Source organism: Schistocerca cancellata, chromosome 6 (assembly GCF_023864275.1).
Source record: "Schistocerca cancellata isolate TAMUIC-IGC-003103 chromosome 6, iqSchCanc2.1, whole genome shotgun sequence".
Classification (NCBI taxonomy): domain Eukaryota; kingdom Metazoa; phylum Arthropoda; class Insecta; order Orthoptera; family Acrididae; genus Schistocerca; species Schistocerca cancellata.
The window spans coordinates 42,950,450-42,972,336 of record NC_064631.1 but is presented as its reverse complement, the minus strand read 5'-3'; the positions used below and the strand labels follow the sequence as shown (position 1 = coordinate 42,972,336).

At 39.8% G+C, this 21,887-nt stretch overlaps 1 protein-coding gene across 1 annotated transcript in view; it reads right to left on the bottom strand.

The window, feature by feature from the left end:
* LOC126191206 (uncharacterized) overlaps positions 1-21,887 on the bottom strand; it is a 307,035-nt gene that overhangs the window by 39,167 nt on the left and 245,981 nt on the right. Inside the window, exons 12-14 of the mRNA XM_049932000.1 lie at positions 11,787-11,851; positions 9,912-10,031; positions 5,363-5,508 (exon numbers count right to left, since the gene is read on the bottom strand). Of these exons, the coding sequence (XP_049787957.1) occupies positions 5,363-5,508; positions 9,912-10,031; positions 11,787-11,851 (331 nt within the window). The remainder of the gene's footprint in view (positions 1-5,362; positions 5,509-9,911; positions 10,032-11,786; positions 11,852-21,887) is intronic.

Sequence of the window (21,887 nt, the reverse complement as noted above, 5' to 3'; positions counted from 1 at the left end):
CTGAAGTGGTTGAGGAGCAGCAAACCACGTATGGGAATCGGGAATAAGCATCAATGACAAGGAGCCAAAAGCCATTGAGAAATGGACCTGCAAAATCTATGTGAACACGTTCCCATGCCTGGGTTGCAGGTGGCCATGAAGAGAACGGTGACCTGGGAGATGCCTGTTGGCTCGCACACTGGGAACAGGTGGCCACCAAGTGCTCAATTTCTCTGTCAATACCGGGCCAGTACACATATCTGTGAGCCAAGGTTGTAGTACAGGAAACACCCCAGTGCCCCTCATATAATAACGTGAGGACCTCCCTTCACAAACTTGAAGGAACAACCACGCGAGGAGCTGTATCATCAGTAGCCAGAAGGAGAACTCCTTCCAAGACTGAGAGGCGGTCTCATAGAACAAAATAATTACGAAGAGGGTCTGAGGCTCGGCCTGGATGTCGGGATGACCACCCCTGCTGAATGAGGTGAACTACTTGCCGGAGAACTGGGTCAGCTGCCATTTCCCTGGCAACTCTAGAACTAGTGATCAGGAAGCCATCAACCGCTTGGCGGGACGCCACATCCAAATGAAAACACATAATCTCCTCCCGATCGAACTTAGGTTCCGGGCCCACCGAAGATGGGAAATGGTGTCGGCGTTGGCATGCTGTCTGGTAGGGCGAAAATAAATGTCATAATGATACTTAGAGGGGAACAAGGCCCAGCGCTACAGTCTGTGGGCTGCCCTATCCAGAATCTGAGAGGCAGGGCCAAATAATGATATTAATGGCTTATGGTCACTGATTAACTGAAACTTAGTGCCATACAAGAAAGGGTGAAACTTGGTAATAGCGTAGACAATGGCCAAAGCCTCTTTTTCCACCTGGGAGTAATGGGCCTGCGCAGGACTAAGAGTTTTAGATGCAAACGCCAGTGGCTGCTTGGAGCCATCCACATTGCGATGGGCCAGGACCACCCCCACCCCATACTGCAAAGCATCTGTAGCCAGGACCAATGGCTTATTGGGGTCAAAAGTAGCCAAACAAGGCGCTGACATGAGGAGGCCCTTCAATGAGGTGAACGCTCGCTCACATGCAGGCGACTAATCAAAAGGAACACCCTTGCACAGAAGGCAGTACAGGGGGCGGGCTATGGTGGAAGCCCTGGGAATGAACCGGTGGTAGTAGGCAATCTTGCCTAAAAAAGCTTGTAACTCCTTTATTGAAGCGGGCCGCGGATGGTCGGTGATACCTTGGACCAAACTTCCTAACGGCTGGACGCCGTGCCGAGAGATGGTGTAGCCTACATACTCAATGGATGGTTGGAAGAAGTTCGACTTACGCAGGTTTCAATGCACGCCCACGGACCTGAATTTGAGAAAGAGGGTTCGAAGGTTGTGCAGGTGTTCGTTCATACTGCGGCCTGTGACAATTATGTCGTCCAGGTAATTAATACAATGAGGGATTGTCGACGTGACATGCTCAAGATAATGCTGAAATATCGCCGGGGCACTGGATATTCTGAAGGACAACCGCTGGTATTGGTAAAGGCCAAACGGGGTGTTGACGACCGCCAGCCGTTTGGAGTCCTCATCAAGTGGTATCCGATGATAAGCCTCCAAAAGATCAATTTTCGAAAAATATTGGCCTCCCGCCACGTCAGAGAACAATTCATCAGAACGATGCAAGGGATAGGTGTCCACCACCAATTGGGAATTAATGGTGGCCTTGAAATCGCCACAAAGACGTAATTTTCCCGAGGGTTTCCCGACAATAACGAGGGGCGAAACCCACTCACTAGAAGAAATGGGAAGAATGACCCCGAAGGCTTGTCAGCTGGTCTAGCTCTGCTTTTACTTGAGGGCAGAGAGCCAAGGGGATCTGCCTCGCGCGTAGAAAACGCGGGCGAGCCGACGCTTTCAACATTAAGTAAGCTTCAAAGTCTGAAACATGCCCCAGGCCCTCCTCAAAGATATCCTGAAAGTCAGACGTCAAAGATCCCAATGATTGATAAGGAACATTTTTGGAGACCACCTGTACGGTATCTGCGATAGAAAAACTGAAAGCTTGAAAGGCATCCAATCCAAAAAGGTTAGCGGAGCTCGCATCACTGAAAACAATAAAAGTAAGAAGCCAAGTGACTGATTTGTAAGTAACGTCGGTAGTGAATTGACCCAGTAGGGGAATGAACTGTTTACCATAACTGCAGAGATGTCAGTAAACTGGCGCCAATGGGGGCGACAACGGTCGGAGTAAGTTTGTGCATTCAACAAGGAAACTGCCGCGCCCGTATCTACTTGCAGTTGTAATCGGCGCGACCGAACCGACAACTCGATAAAGAGTTTGTGTGCTGATGCGTCGGGAGCCTGGCCCGATGAAACTTCCTGAATGTCATCGTCCATGTCCTCTGTGCCTGCTTCCTTCAATTCTTTTGAGGCTGAGCGGCAAACTTTAGCAATGTGTCCTTTTTTATTAAATTTGCAACAAACGGCCCAACGCTGGGGGCACTCTGACTGATCATGATGTATATAACACGACGCACAGGACGGTAACAGGGGCCGGTGGCCAGAACTCTGTTTATGCACCGTGTGGGAGCGGCCGTAATGGCCGGATTGTACCGCCCGCATGTCATCCACCCCAGACACAGTGGAGGCAGCCGTGCTGCCCTGAACCGCCGCAACGTCGCACCATGCTTCCAACTGTTGACCTGTGGCATGAGAGACTTTATACGATTGAGCAATGAACAGGACTTCCTCATGGAAAGGGTCTTCCAACTGCAGGGCCCATTGCCGGACCTCCCTATCAGGGGCCGAACGAACAATGACGTCTGGCACCATAACTTGGGCATACGACTCTCGCGACTGCTCCGTGACAAAATGACACTTGCGGCCCACGCCCAGCAAGACTGATGGGGCTGTTTCTTGTATTGATAGAACTCGACCCTAGCCGCCACAATATGTGTGCGGCAATGATAATAGGAAGGTAGCAATGAACGCAATGCGTCAAAAGACAAGGACGAGGCTTCCTGCAACAGCGCCAGCTGCCGCAAAACTTGATACAGTGAGGGAGATATCCAAGACAAGAAAAGAGCGTGACATATCTCCGCATCAGCAACATGAAATGCCTGGAAATGCTGCCAAAGGCGATGTTCGTATGCATCCCAATCCTCCACCGTCTCGTCATACGGGGGAAAGGGAGGAGGGAACGGCGCTGGAGCAGACTGTGTGGAGAGCAACGCCGGAAGCACTTGTTTCATGGTTTCCATGAGCTCTGTCTGCTGCTCAACCAAAACCCGCACTAAATCCTCCCTGCCGTGGATAAGCTGTGAAACTGGAGTAATGATGCAACACACGAAAGAACGACCCTACTCGTTGCCAATTGTGTATTAACACGATTCACGTTGTCCGTCCCACTTCACATAGTGTAGACCGGGAACTGTCTGCTAGGCATGCCCGATGTAAGACCTACTGGGCACGGCCCGTGCTGCCTGAGTGGTTGTTGTTCTGCCGGCAGAGGGCGCAGCCGAATTCTCGCGTGCCCTCTGGTGGACGGGACTTTACTTGCGGCCACTACTGTCCGTGATGCGCCGTGCCGATGTGCGCCTCCCGCGATCTTTCTGGTGGCTACTGCAACTGTGTAGTGCAGGTCACCTGACAAGATACCTTGCTGCAACAGGTGGCTGATTTTGTGTGCAGTGGTTGGGTCGAGTGCCTGCCCACCAAGGGGTCTGGTCTGCTCTGCATCTACTTTCTCCTCTATTACCGAGTGTTGATGGTCAACAGTATTCACCTCCTTAGCACTGACTGGGATGAGCCCAGAGTCATCACCCCTCTGGCCCTGCGGGCTATTACTTTTGCTCTCTTACACTGCGGCAACAAACAGCAGGCGGCACCACCAAGAACTTTTGTTTGGTGGTGTATGCCACATCAACTGTGGGACTGGATCCATATTACCTTTATAGGCCCCTTCTGTTATCCTTTGTATGTGGTTGGTGGTGGTGGTTGATGCACTTACCAATATGTCCTGCCCATGTGCTCCACCACCACTAAAGCTGCCATGAGGGCTCCCATTCATGTCTCTATGATTGAAGGGTTGCCCTGTATGATCGCCTCTGATAATGGTCTTGCAATTCATACTGGCATTGTTTCAAGATTTCTGCACATGAAATGGTATTGCCTACCTCACATTCACACCATTTTACCCACAATCAAATGGTGAGAGGGAGCATATGGTGCACACCTGTAAGATGCACTTAAAGTGCTTCCAGGTTTGTCAATGGACTTGGCACTGTCTTTATTTCTCAGTACCTACAGGACCACACCACTGCAAGGCAGAAGCATGGTGAAGATTCTCCATGGCTGACAACCCCAGACTGCTGCACCTTATTTGCCCCGTGCCATGGCTTGAGGTGCGCTCGTGTCCTATGTGATATGCTCTTAGTGCCCCTCTCTGAGCATGTACTTTTGTTCAGGGGCTACCAAGGAGTTACAGTAAGGGTGTGAGCAATGCATGCCAATTGGGAGTCCACCTGCAAGTGCCACTCCCTTCAGGGGATTGAGGAGCTATTGGGCACTGATGATGTCGAGATGCCACCATCAACTGCATTGAGCCCTCTGCCGATGTTCGACAGTGGCTGCCTGGGTGCCACCGGCGGCTTCTCCCCAGTCATCTCTGCACCTGTCCCACATTTCCAATGGTGCAGTTTCTATGCTTCCAGGACACAAGGTGTCATTCGATACACAGTTTGCCATCATCCAGGCCACTTCCAGACATATGCTCCAGTAGGACAGAGACAGCTGACTGTCCAGTGTAGTGGAAGTCACACTTCATTGGAAGCCAATGGAGACAAACACTGTCAAAACACATCTGCCATAGTGCATCTGCAACAGCCACAAAGTCATCAGGATGGACCTCGTGGTCTGCTCAGCCAACCAATGCATCTCCAGCAGTAGTCCCACCCATTTAGCCTCTTGCTTTTGTCCATCAACACCAGTTACCCAGAGTGGGGGAGAGATGTGGTGGCATGCTCACTTCCACTGCCACCATTGTGACTGTAGAGTTCACATTTAGCAATTCTGGCAGGAGACGAAGAAAATAGCACCTGCTTTGTTTACTGCCAGCACCACGACTGGCTGAGTGTGGATAGCTGCAAGTCAGAAGTGCCACCTGCTCTCTCTCACATCATTCGTGCTTTGTGGAGGCTCTCCCTGTTGATTAGGATACTTCCATGATGATGAATTTGCTTGTTACTGGCCTGAAATGTTTTCCTACTGCTGCTTCCATGTGTGTGCATAGACTTCAGTGCTTTGTCAGAGCAACTGTATTTACTGTACACTTGGTTGTTTGTAATAAAACTGTACATACTAAACACTTAGTGCTTACCTGAAACACAATGAGATTTCCATCCTCTGCTGGATGAGATTTTTTGAAATCATATTCAGTGTTAATACACATTTCCATTTCCTTGAATATTGAAGTTGAGTGAGAACTGAGTTTCAAATGTTCTTCATGAAACTCTCGCTTCATACCTAAAAGCACAAATAAACAAAGACAATAAGAGAAATAACAGTTTCAAAAAGATTTTTGGAAGTCTGATGCTATGCTTATTACAATTTAGCTTGTATCTTCTGGCAAGATGTGTATTTAGCATAAAAAGTTGGCTATTTGATTCACTTATGCTAGTCAAATCTCTTTCACTTCATGAGAATCCAGGCTCTAGAACCAAATATTAATATATATGTTGTATTTTGCAAATCTCCACATGAATAAGAACTTCTAGTAGTGTGGAGTGAGCCAGTAATGTACATAAATCAGTGAATATAGGCAGGTATGGTAAACTGTAATGGATGTATCATTCTATATAAGAAAAACTGACCTTCAAAAAGCTGCTGCATTTATTATTACAATTTGCCTAACTTTTTTTAGATGGCAGTATTCACACCTCTCAGTACATAAATAAAAAGGTAGAACAAAAAGATATTCACACTTCTCAGAACATAAATGAAATTATCTCTTTCTGACAACCACCTCAAATCACTGGCTCTTGCCTTTCATTGCACTTCTAAACTTCTCCTTGTAGAAATAAGGAATACCAACTGCTGTACCTTTTATTTTAATATATTAATTACATGATCAGTTTTGACACTAGATTAGTGTCATCCTCAGACCCCTACACAAATTAATGTCAAAACTGGTTACATAATTAATCAAAATATTTTACAGAAAATAGTGCTGTTTGTATTCCTTATTTCTACAAGTTTATGACCAGCAACGGTCTCAAGTCCACATTAATTTTGGGTTATCTGAAACTTAATTATCTTATGCTTGTCAAACAATATAAGGTTCCAAACAAACATAACTCCTCTAAGAACTGAGTGAAGTGGTGCTGTGGTTAGCAAACTAGACTCCCATTTGAGAAGAGTCCCCATCTGATCATCCACAGTTAGGTCTTCCATGATTACTGTAATTTTTTTCAGGCAAATACCAGTATGGTTCCTTTGAAAAAAGCATAGCCATATTCCTTCATCATCCTACTGTAATCTGAGCTCGTGCTCCATCTCTGATGGTGCGGTGTTGGCAGAACTTTAAATCCAATCTTCCTTTTTTTCTCTTATACTCCAAGATTCCCACCCCTGCAGCCCTTGCAGTATCTTGCTTGTAAGACAATAATGCAAATCATCCATTATAGGCTTAAGCAGTAAGTTTCATGAAGTTGTTGTTGAGATCAAATACATAAATCCACAAAAACTGACCAACAGACTGAGTACAGGAAATCTGTGATAATTTTCAAATTTAACAGCAATCCAGATAAGGGATATAGATACTTCATATGGGAAATTGCAAGTTGAGGAGGGAAATTACAAGCCAAACTATCTGCAGACAAAAGTAGAGGTTGCCACGAGCAAAGTGCTTAAATTCCAAATTATACCCAAATCAATGACCAAAAGTGAGGCAATACTACTGTTATGCTTAACTGAAAGCTTTATAGGTGTATGCAAACTGTTAGTGGGTCAGTGCATTTACATATTTATCTAGAATGGGTCATCAAGCAGTGTGCCCAGCACAGTTCTTCACGTTCACAATCCCTGCTGGCTTTGGAATTACATGCAGAGTGCCCCACACCACTGTTACTATCTATTGCATCAGTTTCTATGTTACTGCCTGGTGTGCTCTCAAACATTTGTCCCTTGATATCACAATTCCCATTGTACTACCTGCTCCAGGCAGCTGCACACTACCACTGACAAAATGTACAGTATTAGAGACACGCAAAATTACTTATGGTTCCTAGCTGACATGTGTTTACTGTTTAATTCTCCATATATGGACAAATGTCACCAAACTGTCAGAACACATGAGTGGATGCAAATTAAATGTTTGCCTTGCAAATGTCCAGTACCCATTCACTGACCCTGCTCAGCTACAGTGTGACACAAGAGACCTGAGTGTCTACTATAGCACACATGCATTTGGATCCTCCCATGAGCACTAGTTTCACAGAACTGCAGGACAGGAACTTTCTCTCCAAAACAGTCTTTCTCCCATTTTATTCCTCCATGGTGTTGCTCAGATTTTTTTCTTATTAACTTATTTACTCTTCTCTACTCAAGCTGCCTTTTCTTTCTTTACTCAGTGTTTTTTCCATCTTTTCCCTTCTAATCCACGTTTACTTCTTTTTCCATCCCTCCCTTCAGCATCTGAACTGAATATGACATAGTGCTTATTTATATGCTATTCTTAATCTTGTTCTCTGTCTTAGGAGTTTTGCTTTATTTCTGCTTCTCTCCATTCTCCAACAAAATGAATCCCTTTTAGCCTGTGCTTCTTGCTGTTCTCCATTGACTTAGTTCAAACCCAAACAGTTAACAATTCCTCTCTAAAGCTAGAAGGACCTGTGTTTATGTGTTCTATTGCCTCTAATGGGAGTTTTACCTGCTAGGTAAGTACTAGTCATTTCATGTGTCTCTCTGTAAGTCTACTGACAGACATCTGTCACTTTGGCATACTAGTTTTTTATCTTAGATTTATTGACACTTTTTAAATAGTTTTCCTTTACAATACTTCATGCCATGCTTCTTTATTATGTTTCTGCCAATTAAAGAAAACTCAAAACATGATTTTATTATAGATTCCAGATATAAACAAAAATCTGACCCTATTTATCACATCTGCCATAAATTATATATATCCTGTGATTGCAAATTCCTGTTATAATTGCTTATAATTAACTTTTAGAAAAGATAACATCTGTAGTGCAATTCAATCACCATGCTATTGGGCTGACTGTAGCCAGAGTGCAGCCTTTTGTCACCATAGCAACAGGAGTCGAGGGTGGTCTGCCATTGTCCAGCCACATTTTAATGCTCAAGAAAGATCCCCTGTACTTATTTGACAGTAGGTTGAGTGGACTTGGGGCCATTCTGGAGGACTGGAACAAGCAAAAACCCTTCCTCCACAGCCAAAATCAAGTGCTCTACTCACTACACCATTACAGCCACTATAATTATGCACACTTTCAGTGCAAATATCATTATTTTTGTTCATGATTTACTCATCCACTTACTTAAATGCACAGTATACAATTACTAAGTTGACAGCATCTAAGAAACAGACTAAAAAAATAAACACCTTCTATCAGTGCTTCTGTTAAATGTGTAAGACATTCATTTGATATCAGTTAATAAATTGATTGCAAGAGATATCATTAAATGTTGTCCATATGCTGGTAGTTTACAAACTTCTCATAGATGTGCCACAGAAATGATACAAATAATAACCAATGTTTGCACATGATTTCTTTTGTCAAAGATTCCAAACATCAATAAAAAGATAATAGTGCCATGGTTACCTTTGAATTCAAAAAAAGTAATATAAAACAAATATATTTTATGGAAAAATATAGTAATGAAAAGTCTGTAGTAGAATATAAACATTTTGAGATAAGAATGTGTTGAATAGCTGAGTTGCTGAATTGTTGACAGGCACAATAAACAGAGGGAGAACTTTGCTGGTTATTAGACAAATTCTTCTTCAGAGCTATAGAGTTCATATGCAGTGCATACATTTCTACAGTTATAATGTCCAGGCTGACAACATTATGCCAGCACTGCAGCTTGACTCAGATGAGGGGTCATGTCAGATCAAGTTGGTGAGGGTAGAAAAAAGGGAGGGTACAGCAGTTAGTACTGAAGTAGCCAGTATGGTTGACATTAGGGTCAGGTGGCAGGGTTTGACATGAGTGTGGAGCAGGATCTAGCAGAGACTGAGGTCAGGACAATTAAGGGATCAAAGTATGTGTTGCAAGAACATGTTCCATTTATGTAATTCAGGGAAGCTGATGATGGTGGGAAGGACCCACATAACATGTGTTGTGATGAAGCCATTGGAATCCGACACATTGTGCTCAGCAGCATTTTGTGCCAAAGCATGGTTGAATCTACTTTAGGCCACAGTTTGGCAATGGCCATTCACTCTTGAGAACAGCTGATTGGTTGTCAAATAAAGTACACACACAGGTATTCAAACAGGCATAATTTGAAACTAGTAGTTGAATCCATTACCTGCTAATGAAATGCTTCAGCTCTGAAATTGAACAGGTTCATCTTAATGGGTGGAAATCTAATATTTTTCTACTGTATATATAGTAAGAAAAAAGGGAGAGGGCTATATTCACACAAATGGAGTTGAATTCCAGACTTTCAGGTTAATGAATGTTGTGTTTAACAGTGCTTTTTATGTTGTGTCACAGTAGTGAATTAGAAAACACACTAGTCTGTAGTACCAATAGTTTACAAGTCATCTGTAGGAAGAGTCTTAAACAGTTTTAATAAGGTTATATGTACTTAACTGGAGAACCAGTGAAGAGTGCATAACTACAAAACTACATTAACATTTATTAGAGGGCAAAAATGCATAACTATAATTCACTTACCAACAAAATCAAACATGTGTGCAAGTTCATGTGCCATTACAAGGCCTTCTCCTGCCATGTTAATGTATTTTGGAAGTGGAGCATCATTACTAAATTTTGACAGAAGTCCAATTGGAATAACTGAAACATAAATTTTGAATGATTTTGGTTATTCAGAGATTTACAAATGCACATGACAATGACAACACTTTAATCAAACTTTCATCAACTCATTCATTCCCTGATGCACCTACAGAGTTCCACCAATGCCCAGAAATCAGAATTGGAGGTTGAAATTCAGTGTTCAGCTGGCATCAGGACCAAAGGAAACAAATCAGTAGCTCATCTGATAAGGACAGAAGAGAAATTAGCCAAGGTCTTAATGATGAATCATTGGGTGAGTTAGGAAAACCAAGGGGTGATCTAAATCACAATAACTGGACAACAATTTAAAAACAAATCTTTAATGCAAGTCCTGTATGTTAACTACTGCCCCACCTTTTTAGTACATAGATCTCATGATGACAGACAACAGCTGAGGATGAGGAATGAGCTGAGAAGTTCAGTAACAGACAGGAACAGCTGTTATAATCTGTATGCAAAACTAATGACTGCCACTGACACAAGTTTGCTTATATCATTAATAAAAGGCATAATCTGTGTACAACAAACTTAAAATATCAGTAAAAAAAATAATATTATCTTTTACTTTGACAAAATCTGATACTTTCCCAGCTACATTAGTCACTGACCGTTATCTTAAATTCTCATCTTAATGTAAGTTTAATTGTGAGGTTACTGATACTTTTTGAGGAAAGTCTGTTTTATACATGCAAATTTTTTAATACTATCTGCCACCTTCTATTAGGTCATCGTCTTAGTCTTTCCTTACGTTTTGGAATGTGATAAAGACATTGTTTGGTTAATCTACCATCTACTACCCATTCTCCTGTTATACGTATTGCCAACCTCCATTTCCACTTCAGTCTGTTCTTTGATCCATTCGTTCAGTTTCTTGTCTCCCCTGTTGATTCCAAATATGCATGACTCCATTTCTCAGAGAGCCTCACTCAGCTTTTGGCCCAGTCATTGGGTTCGACTGCTCTAAATACAAAAACTAACAAACATGTTCTATAATGACGTTCATAATTTATACTGTTACCTTTCTGGCAATTCAATCCCACCATATCATTTTTCCCACAGACAAAGGTACTACTACAGTTGTCATGAATCATAAAACTATGTGACAGAGGGTCTTCACCAACTTTCTGACACCTGTGTATACAAACTTTATAACCACAGTCCCATCCCAGAAGTAGAAATTTGCAACTTTCAAATGTTTTAAGTGTTGTTTCATTACTGACTATTTGGACATAAATCACACACAAGATAAGTATATGTCATCAGTAATCTCAATATCAAACTCTACATCTAGTAAGAGATTGTAAAATTTACTGAACCATCTGAAACAAAATTAAGAGTACCATACATATAGGACGTCAAATCAAACAGCTTTCAGTCATCTAATTTCCAAACTTGTTTGATTTAGCTACCAGTTTTGACAATTTACTACACTATCTTCAGCCCCTCCCCCCCCCCTTGACTGACATGTAGGAAGATTCCAATCTAGCTTGCAGTCAAAATAGGGGACAGCATTCAAATACTGGTATCTGTAGAAATCTGCTTGATAGATGTGGTACATATATATGGTTGGTATGATGGTACAACCATACATATGGTTGTTCAGTGTGTTTACAAATATACTGTTACATTTTTGTGTAAAAATGGTAACATTTGTTATCTGGCAATAATCTGATTGAAGAAAGATGAAAAGTTAAGTCCATAACATTAATGTTTCATTTTAGCAATAGCACAGGAAAAATCATAAAAACTCACCAACTGTGTTAAGGGCATATATTACATTGCCAGTACTCTGGTATGGATATTTGAAATGAGACCATCTGCAACAAAAATAACTTTGTTATAGAAATTTGTGTTGATACTGGAGAATGTGCATGCATACATGTCCAAAGGAACATTGCATAGTACATCTTAACAACACTGGCACTCCAATGTCATATTTATCCACCAATACCACACAGCAAGTTTCAATTAAAATGACCTCCCCCTGTATGACACTTACATAACGTGTACAAATACAGGTTGTGATGCAGGAATGGTGACATATAGAAGTTTGTGCCTGGCTGTGGTTTATGAACAGATAGACAAAGTGGTTAAGGTAACTTCTTGTGAAAGTGGGAATTCCATATTTGAGTTCCAGTCCTGCACAAATTTTCATTGTCGTCATTCCATTACACAGCTGGTGGTTGTCTGTATTTGCAACCCTTGAATACATTGCACGTATTTCATGATGGCTGTAGTTGCCACAGTACCTGTTCTGTTGGACATGTATGCATGTCCAAAGGAAATTGCATATTACTTCTTGACAACACAGGCACTACAAAATCGTAGCAGCTAAAGATTAGTTTCCTAAAAACCATCTGGGGTATTAATATAAGAGAAACTGGTAGTTGCTCAAACGATGCAGAAAATATTGAAGTTAGACATATTGGGAATATCATTGATAAAGGTGAAAATGTTGCAAAAATTTTCAACAAGCAATTTTTGACTGCAGTGGATAAAATAGGGTGCAATGGTTCTTATAAATAAGGCTCTGAATCTTTTACAAAGAAGTGGACTTAGTGCAGCACCCCAGATTAGCATGCCTCCTGTCACTGCTGAGAAAATTAAGAAGATAATAAGGACCATGAAAAACAAAACCTCAACTGGTATTGATGGTATTTCCATCAAAGTGTTGAAACACACACACATTTTCATTTGTGAAGTCCTGTGCCACATCTTTAATGAATCACTGAGACTAGGAATTGTCCCTGATAGACTTAAATATGCAGTGGTGAAACCATTGTACAAGAAGGCTGGAGCAAGATGGCGGCTAGTGTTGATATGCATAGTGTTCATGCGAAAAAAAGTGAAAATTACACCGATAAAAATAGCGTTTGCAGAATTGTAGTGATGAAATCAGAAAGTTAAATGATTGTTTAAGTAGTCTGCAACTAACCATTAATATTCTGATGAGCGAACTAAAAAGACTTACGTCCGGAAAGTGTGAACCTACATCAAACTTGCCTCACAGTAAACACGAAATTCCAGGCAAAGTGAAAAACAAAGTGCCTCATTCTCAACGAAGGTTATTGTATGAGCGTAATATTGCGTTTACAAGCAGGTTCAGTGTGCAATCAACCGTGCAAGATAAGAAACATTGTGCATGTGATAAAACTAACTTCCGAGCTGAATATGAAACTTCAAATACGCGGAGTGATACATCCAAAAGAATGCCTAACAACTAAACTACTGTTATGAAAGGAAATGAAACTGAAAGACCTGAACACTTGCATGACCCAAATATCAAGTATTTGTCCAGTGCTGATACTAAATTGTTTGGCCATAACGACGATGGACCTTCTAAACATACAGAGAAAACTAAACAAAGAAAAGTAGTTTTGATGGCAGACAGTCATGGTCGTGGATTTGCTCGCCTTCTGAACGTTCATTCCAGTTTACAAACAATCGCTTACATAAAGCCTGGTGCTTCTATGTCAGAAGTTTGCAATCGTGTACGATCCACAGACATTGCTGACTTATCCTCTGAAAACTTTGTTGTGCTAATTGGTGGGTCAAATGACGTATATAAAAACGAAATCTACAAAGCAAAACAAGAACTAAAAAGGTGCTTAGGACAGTTGACACACACAAATGTTTTAGTGCTGAACATTCCACATCGGCATGACTTACCGTCTTGGTCATGCGTACATAAAGAAATAATCAATGCCAGCCAACAAATTTCATTACTTTACAAACATTTCAGAAAGGTAGAACTTGTAAAGGTTAATAATATTGGGCGCAGATTCCACACATCACATGGATTGCACGTTAACAAAATGGGGAAAAAACTGCTCGTCGGAAAAATTGAAGAAATTATCATCAAGAGGCATCAGACACTCAAAAGCAAAATCATCCTGGATTGGCCCCCCAAACATTCGAAGGAAACAACGCCAGCAAGACCTCACTCACCAACATCAACAACAAAAGAAGGAAATAGGTGCCTCCAATATTCAGGCACAGCAACAACAAAGAATGCAGTAACAGCTCTACCAATTGCAGACCCAGCTCTAACACCAGCAGCAATATTATCAACAGTAGGAGCAGCAGCTGAAACAACTACCAGGGGAACCAAACACAGAAGAAAATTCTGCTGCAAATGATAATAGAAGAATAGGTGCAGTCGGGAAAAGAAAAGCAGTACTTCCAGCACACCTGAATGATTTTTTATTGACAAGGTAAAGGTAAATGATCAATTAAATATGCCAAAGTCTAACAATATGCCAAAGCCTAACAAATCCTTTAATTTCATGCTAATTCATCAAAATGTCCAATCATTGCTAAACAAATTAAGTGAAGTTGAAATTTTATGTACTGATGAGCTAAAAAACGTTTCTGTAATGTGTATAACTGAACACTGGCTGCCTAAAGATGCAATGTCGGTCACAAAACTTGTAGACTTAAATCTTTCATCATCTTTTTCTAGAATTACATCCAGTCATGGAGGGTCATGTATATTTGTTAAAAGTGGCATTGATTATTGTAGCATAAAACCCATTGAACTGTTAGCTGAAGAAAAAATTTTTGAGTATCTGCAGTTGAACTCTCTGCATTAAAATTAATAATCATCTGTGTATATAGGAGCCCTGATGGGAACTTAAATGATTTCTGTCATCAACTAGAAGCAGCTTTAAATACTATAAAAAAATTCAACAAAACAGTGATCATATGTGGAGATTTTAATATTGATTTTCAAGAAATCTCAGAATACCAGCAAAGCTTGATGGCCCTACTGGAAACATATAACATAAAAGCCTCCATAGACTCTCCTACAAGAGTTACACCAACAACTAGCTCAACAATTAATCAGATATTAATAAACACAAATGTAAATCACAATTTCTGTGCCAGAAATCTTAATACTGGCTTCAGTGATCACTATGCACAGTTTATTGCTTTGCACACCCCAAGTGAAACAACTGAGAAGGAGGAACGTGTAAAAGAAGCAAGGAAATTCACTAACAAACAAATAAACCTTTTTGTACAGAGACTAAGTGAAGAAACTTGGTATGAAGTGTGTACTTGTGAAAATACTAACAAAAGGTTTGAAAAATTCATGCAAATCTTCATGTCATACTTTGATGCTGCATTTCCATTAAAAAAGCAAAAATGTCAACCTAACTTCAAAAAGAACAAATGGATTACAACAGGTATTAGAATATCTTGTGCAGAGAAAATAAGATTACACGATATAGCAAAGACACAGAACATGCCTCATGAATTTCATTTGTACCTGAAGAATTACAAGAGAATCCTCAAAAATGTTGTAAGGAAAGCTAAAACAATGGCAAATGACAAATACATTGAAAATTCAAAAAACAAATCTAAAGCTATATGAGAAGTTGTAAAAAATCAAACAACAAGTGAAACTAAACAATATAAAAATATGAACTTATGTTATGAAGGACAAATGATTTCTTGCCCAACAGAAATTGCAGGGACCTTCAACAAATATTTTGCAAACATAAGTGAACAGTTGGTGAGTGGACTGGAAGAACACAGCAAAATATCACCTCCATCATGCATTAGTATGAGAAATGTGTCTACATCTTTGTTCCTTTCACCCACAAATTCTGAAGAAATTTTATCAGTTATAAAAACCTTGAAAACAGGGTACTCATGTGGAATTGATGGAATACCAGATGCAATTATTAAAAAAATGCTGTCTTGCCTTAGCTGAACCCTTGACACATTTGTGCAACAGCTCACTGGCATCAGGAACCTTCCCTTCTTGTTTAAAAACAGCAAAGCTGAAACCACTGTTCAAAAAAGGAAATCCAGAATGTGTTTCAAATTGTAGACCAATAGCCCTACTGCCTGTTTTTCTAAAATTTTAGAAAAAGTTTTTTATAAGAGATTGTCTGATTTCCTAAATAAAAATAAAATTCTCTCTCCTTCACAGCATGGCTTCAGGAAAGGCTATTCAACTGAAAGTGCAATATTTGAATTTCTTAATGAAATCTATATTAAACTGGATGCAAGTGAGTTTGTGACAGGCATATGTCTTGATTTATCCAAAGCTTTTGATGTCATTGACCATAATGCCCTACTGCAGAAGCTTGACCAGTTAGGAATTAGAGGTATATCCAATGAGTGGCTCAAGACATACCTATGTGGTCGCAAACAGGTGGTTGAAGTGCAATATACTGACCACAACAAAATCAGCTACTACTATTCAGGATATGAAAATGTGAAATATGGTGTCCCTCAAGGATCAGTATTAGGACCCATTCTGTTTCTCCTCTATGTCAATGATCTTATGTACAACAAGTATTGCCAAACTACCCTCCAATTTGCAGACAATACAAGCTTCCTTATTAGTGGTAAAACAGAAGAAAAACTAAAAGACTCCACTATCCAAACAATGAACAGTGTAGAACAGTGGTTCAGCTACCACAAGCTTATTATAAACAAAGAAAAGACAGTAGCACTTAACTTCTATAATGTAAAAGGAAGACACCACCCAAACATAGAAATAGAACTTAGGGACAGAGTTCTTGAAAGTGTTGACAGCACTAAATTTCTGGGACTCTGGCTCCAGAACAAAACAAAATGGGAGGTACACATTGAATATTTGCAAAGAAAAATAAGCAAAACCTGCTACATGATACGGATCTTAAAAACTTGTTGCAGCAAAGCCAGCCTGTTAAATGTATACTACTCCTATGTGCATTCTGTAATTAAATATGGCATAATCTTCTGGTGCAATACAACAACAAATATTAAACTTTTCAGGATGCAAAAGAGAATACTAAGAATTATTGAAGGGGTAAACAACATGAAATCGTGCAGACCCATATTCAAAAAACTGTGAGTTCTTCCTCTTCCTTGCATTTTTATCTACGAAACATCAGTTTTCATCAAACAATATATTGATAGACACCCAGATATCTAATTAAAAAATGAAGATATACATGCACACAATACAAGGCAAAAATCTGACCTTCACATGAAACAGGTGAGAACATCATTGTACCAAAAAGGCACACTACATACTGGGATAAAGATTTTCAATAATCTACCTCAACATATTAAATCAATAGGTAAACTCTGTAGTTTTAATGCTGAAGTAAAGGCATATTTGATTGATCATTGATTTTACAGTCTGACAGAATATATAAAAGCCAAACAACAAAAATAAATATGCATTATTAATATTCTACTTTGTATGTTGCCTGTAATGTTTGTTGTATTTATGAATCTGTGCTAAATTACTTCAATATCTAGTCCTTAGGATTGCAATACAAACTGTATTTTATCCTGTAAATACCTAACCATGTCCAATATCCTTGTATATATTCTATACATATAGGATTTGAAGAACTAAATAAATAAATAAACAAAGTAACCAATTATCATCCTATTTCACTCTTAACTTGTTTCTCCAAGATTCTTGAGAAACTTGTATACAGAAGGATTCTTGAACATCTTAGTAAGTACAACATTCGCAATAAAAGTCAACGCGGTTTCCAGAAAAACATCTCAACAGAAGATGCAATATATTCTTTCACCAATTCAATTCTTGAATCAATCAATAATAAAATGTCTCCAACTGTAATTTTTTGTGACCTTTCTAAGGCTTTCGATTGCGTGAACCAAGAGATTTTTCTGAGACAGGCAAAATTTTATGGGTTAACTGGAGAAGCAGGGATGTGGCTTTCACCCTATTTAAAGGACCGGAAACAGGAAGTCATGGTAAATGACACTAATGGGGAACCAGTGTCCTCTTCTTGGGGCACAATAAACTGTGGAGTCCCACAGGGCTCTATTCTGGGTCCTCTACTTTTCCTTATTTACATAAGTGACCTTCCAATGTGTACAAGGGCTAAGATAAAATTTACTTTGTTGCTGATGACACGACAATTCTGGTAGACATTTCAACAAATACTAATCTTGCAATCACTGTAAATGCAATTTTTCAGGAGACCTTCAACTGGTTTACCTCTAATGGATTATCACTAAATTTTGAAAAAAAACTAAATTGATTCAATTCCATACAAGCCAAAATATCAATGGTGAGATTAATGTTAAATACAATGATGTGAATTTAGCAAGAGTGGAGTCAACAAAGTTCCTGGGTCTACTTGTTAATAGCAATCTAAACTGGTCCTTACACATTCCTTACCTATATAAAAAAACTAAGCTCAGCAATTTACGCTATTCGTGCGATTGCTTCCTTCAGTGAGTTAAATACTTTGAAAGCTGCCTATTTTGGTTATTTTCATGCCTTGATGGCCTATGGAATTATATTCTGGGGAAACCAGCTTTAGGCAAACAAAATCCTCATAGCCCAGAAAAGAGTCAATAGGATTCTGTGTGGTGTTAGTTACAGACATTCCTGCAGGAAACTCTTCCAAGAACTGAGAAAACTCACAACAGTATCTCAGTACATTTCTTCTCTCATGTGTTTCTTGTGTAAAATCCATTCCCTTTCTGAAATAAGCAGCATGTATCATAACTATGACACTAGGGTAAAAAATGATCTACATCTTGAGCAAAAGAATCTAAGTATGGTGCAAAAAGGAGTACACTACTCTTGCATAAAAATATTTAATGCTCTCCCTCAGGCAATAAAAATGTCAGTTACCGATCCACATACTTTTAAAGATCAACTTAAACAGTATCTTCTAAGTAAAACCATTTCTCACTGAACGAATTTATGTATGAGAATATGTGAATAGATTTTGATCTATTGTAAGTCTGTTCAATGTAATTTGTAACTTTTTACAAAAAACAATTCTTGTAAACATTTTTTCTACGTAATATATTACTCATTGTAGAACCTATTATTATAAAAAATGTCTCAAATCTATGTAAATGACACGTACTTCTCCAAAGCGATTTATTGCTAATGGGTCTACAGAACACGAATGAAATAAATAAATAAATATATGGAGAACTGAACATCCCTACATAGTGGTGCAGTGCAAACATGACTTTCCAAAAGTGAAAGTGTGATGTGTATTGTTGCAGGACAGGGTTATAGGTCTCTTCTTCTTCATGGAAAAAGAATGCAACAACTTATGCAGACATGTTGGATCTGTATGCTGTGCCACAGCTTCCTTGTGACATGATCTTTCAACAAGATGGCACATCATGCCATACAAACACTGTGATGGATTTCTTGGGTGAAGAGTTCCCAGGTTGGGAAAGGTATCCATCAACTGCTTGGCCCCCTAGGAGTACAGACATTACACACCTTGATATTTTTCTGTGGGGATTTATCAAGAACATAGTGTACCAGATATCAATTTGTGATCTACAAGATCTGCACCATTGCATTCATACAACTATTGCAAATGATTCACCTGCAATGCTGCAAAACACTTGGAGAGAATTTAAAGCTTACCATTAAGAAATATCTCAGTTATTTCTCACATTATTACATGTTATGTTATTACACATTTTATCTGGACACCCTGTATATTTCTAGATTTTTCAGTTAATAATGGCTCTAGAAACTTTGTAGATGTAGACTTTCCCAGGATGATTGATGTCTATCTATAAGCGTATACCAGTCCAAGTCTTTCATAATTTCTGTGACAGTCTCACATGATTAAAACAAACCTTCAAACATTTATGCTGCCCTTCTTTGTATATGTGGCACATGTCCTGTTAGTCCCATTTAATATGGTTTACAGAAGGGCAAACAGTGTTCTAGGATGGCTTCCCCAACAGTTTTGTAAGCAGTTTTCTTTGAAGAATGATTGGAATTTCCCTGTATCCAACCAATGAACTGACCTCTGCCACCAACTTTGCCTGTAGCTGAGCAAATGTGATCATTTCATATCCTCACCAACAGTTACATCCAGGTTTTAATGAGGTTGATTGATTCCACCTGTGATACATTGATATTGGAGCACTGGATTTATGTTTTTGAATTTTGTGAGCATGCCATTTTACATTTCTGAACATTTAAGATGAGTTGTCAACATTTGCACCGTTTGACACCTTATCAATATTATTCTAAAGAACTGCATCTTCTGAAACAAGTCCAAGACTACTGTTAATATTGACTGACAGGTTATTAATCTACAACATAAACATAATATTTTTCAGTTCTAATCATGCAACTACACTTAAAATTACTAGTTTTTAAACAAAAATTTGTTTATGAGATATGAGGTGTCAAAAAGAAATTATTTTAGGTTGGACTGAAAACTTATTTGCCACCTGACACATATTTTGTGTTGTTGGGAAAAAAAAAGAAAAAAAAAACATTGATATTGTTGTACAAAAAGCCAAGTTGTGCAGTCACCATAGTATACTGGTCATGATACTGGAGTGTTGCAATGAGGGCCCCATGTTCAAAACTCACTTGAACTGAAACATTTTAATTTCTATATTTGGTCTGAGTACATTCTAGAAGTATCCAAAAATGACAAGAATCATTGTACTGGAATGTTCTGTAGCTGTATATATACTGTATGTGTTCTGGCTGGAGGCAGTTCGCTTCGTGTTCTTGTATGTGCAAGTGCTGAATAAACCTCTGTTAAGTGAAGTTAGTGTTTGTCATTCATCTACTTACACCTTCCTCTATGTGACATTATTCTGATGGAAGCACTGGGTATTGGAACTTGTGATACCACACATTATTGACAACACAGTGGCTCCCATCAGGCCATGACAGAGCCACCACTTACGTGGTAAGAAACCCGAGTTCGAGCCATATTCATGAGATTGCAATCTATCGGAGACAGAAGAAGAAGAGGACATCACGATGACAGCAACTGTGTGCCACCACATGAGACATTCTTCTGGGTTCCCTGGTGATGATGGCCAAGATCCAAACAAGTGGCTGAAGGTTTATGAGCATATAGCCAAATTTAACAAATGGGATGATATCGTGTGTCTGTGGAATGTATTTTTCTACTTGGAGGGCTCTGCCAAGCAATAGTATGAGAACAATGAGTAGAAGTTCACAAGCTGGGAAGTATTCCAGGTGGAAATGCACAAGTATTTCGGCGACACACAACGACAGAAGTGCAAAGGTGAAGATAAATTAAAGTGCAGGGCACAGTGTCCAGGAGAAACAACAGCATCCTACATTCAAGACATCTTGGAGCTGTGTAAAATAGTGGATCCTTGAATGAAGGAGGATGATAAGGTTGCACATCTCATGAAGGGTGTTGCTGAGGACATGTATCAAGCCCTACTCCTGAAGGAAGTTTCAACAGCAGACGACTTCATAAAATGATGCCAGTATATCGAGACAATGCATTAAAAAAAATTACACGCAAGAAGTTTGAATGGCTTCCAAACATTGTATCGATATCTATGATGGAGGAAGATATTGACTTCACAAGTGTTCTTCATCAGATAGTGAGTCCAGAAGGCACTTGGATTGCATGGCAAGCAAAAAACTGAGACTCTTAAAGAGGTCATAAGGGAGGAAGTGGAACAGACATTGAACCCAATCTCTCATCCTTCATTTTCCTTTAAAATGATAAAAAAAGTCGAGATACAGGTGAAGTTTTGTTCCTACAATGCTGCATGAGGAACCTGTTTGGGCACCAAGGAAGACTGATGTCTGGAGGACCAAGGATAACCAACCAGTACTTTTCCACTGTGGGCAACCAGGACATGTGGTGCACTATTGTTGAGAAAGGTGGTGGATATTTGATGACACCCATGCCAGAAGGCAGCAGACCGATTATAGCTGACACCAATTCCGGGATGACAAAGATGAACAAGAAGATGTGGGTTCAGGATGACATAGGTCACCATCACCTCAAGCTAGCCACTGGAGAGGTCACTCCCCAACATGGCAATCAAGGTCTCCATCGCCGTTTAGAAGCTCCAGCCAATCACCTAGCT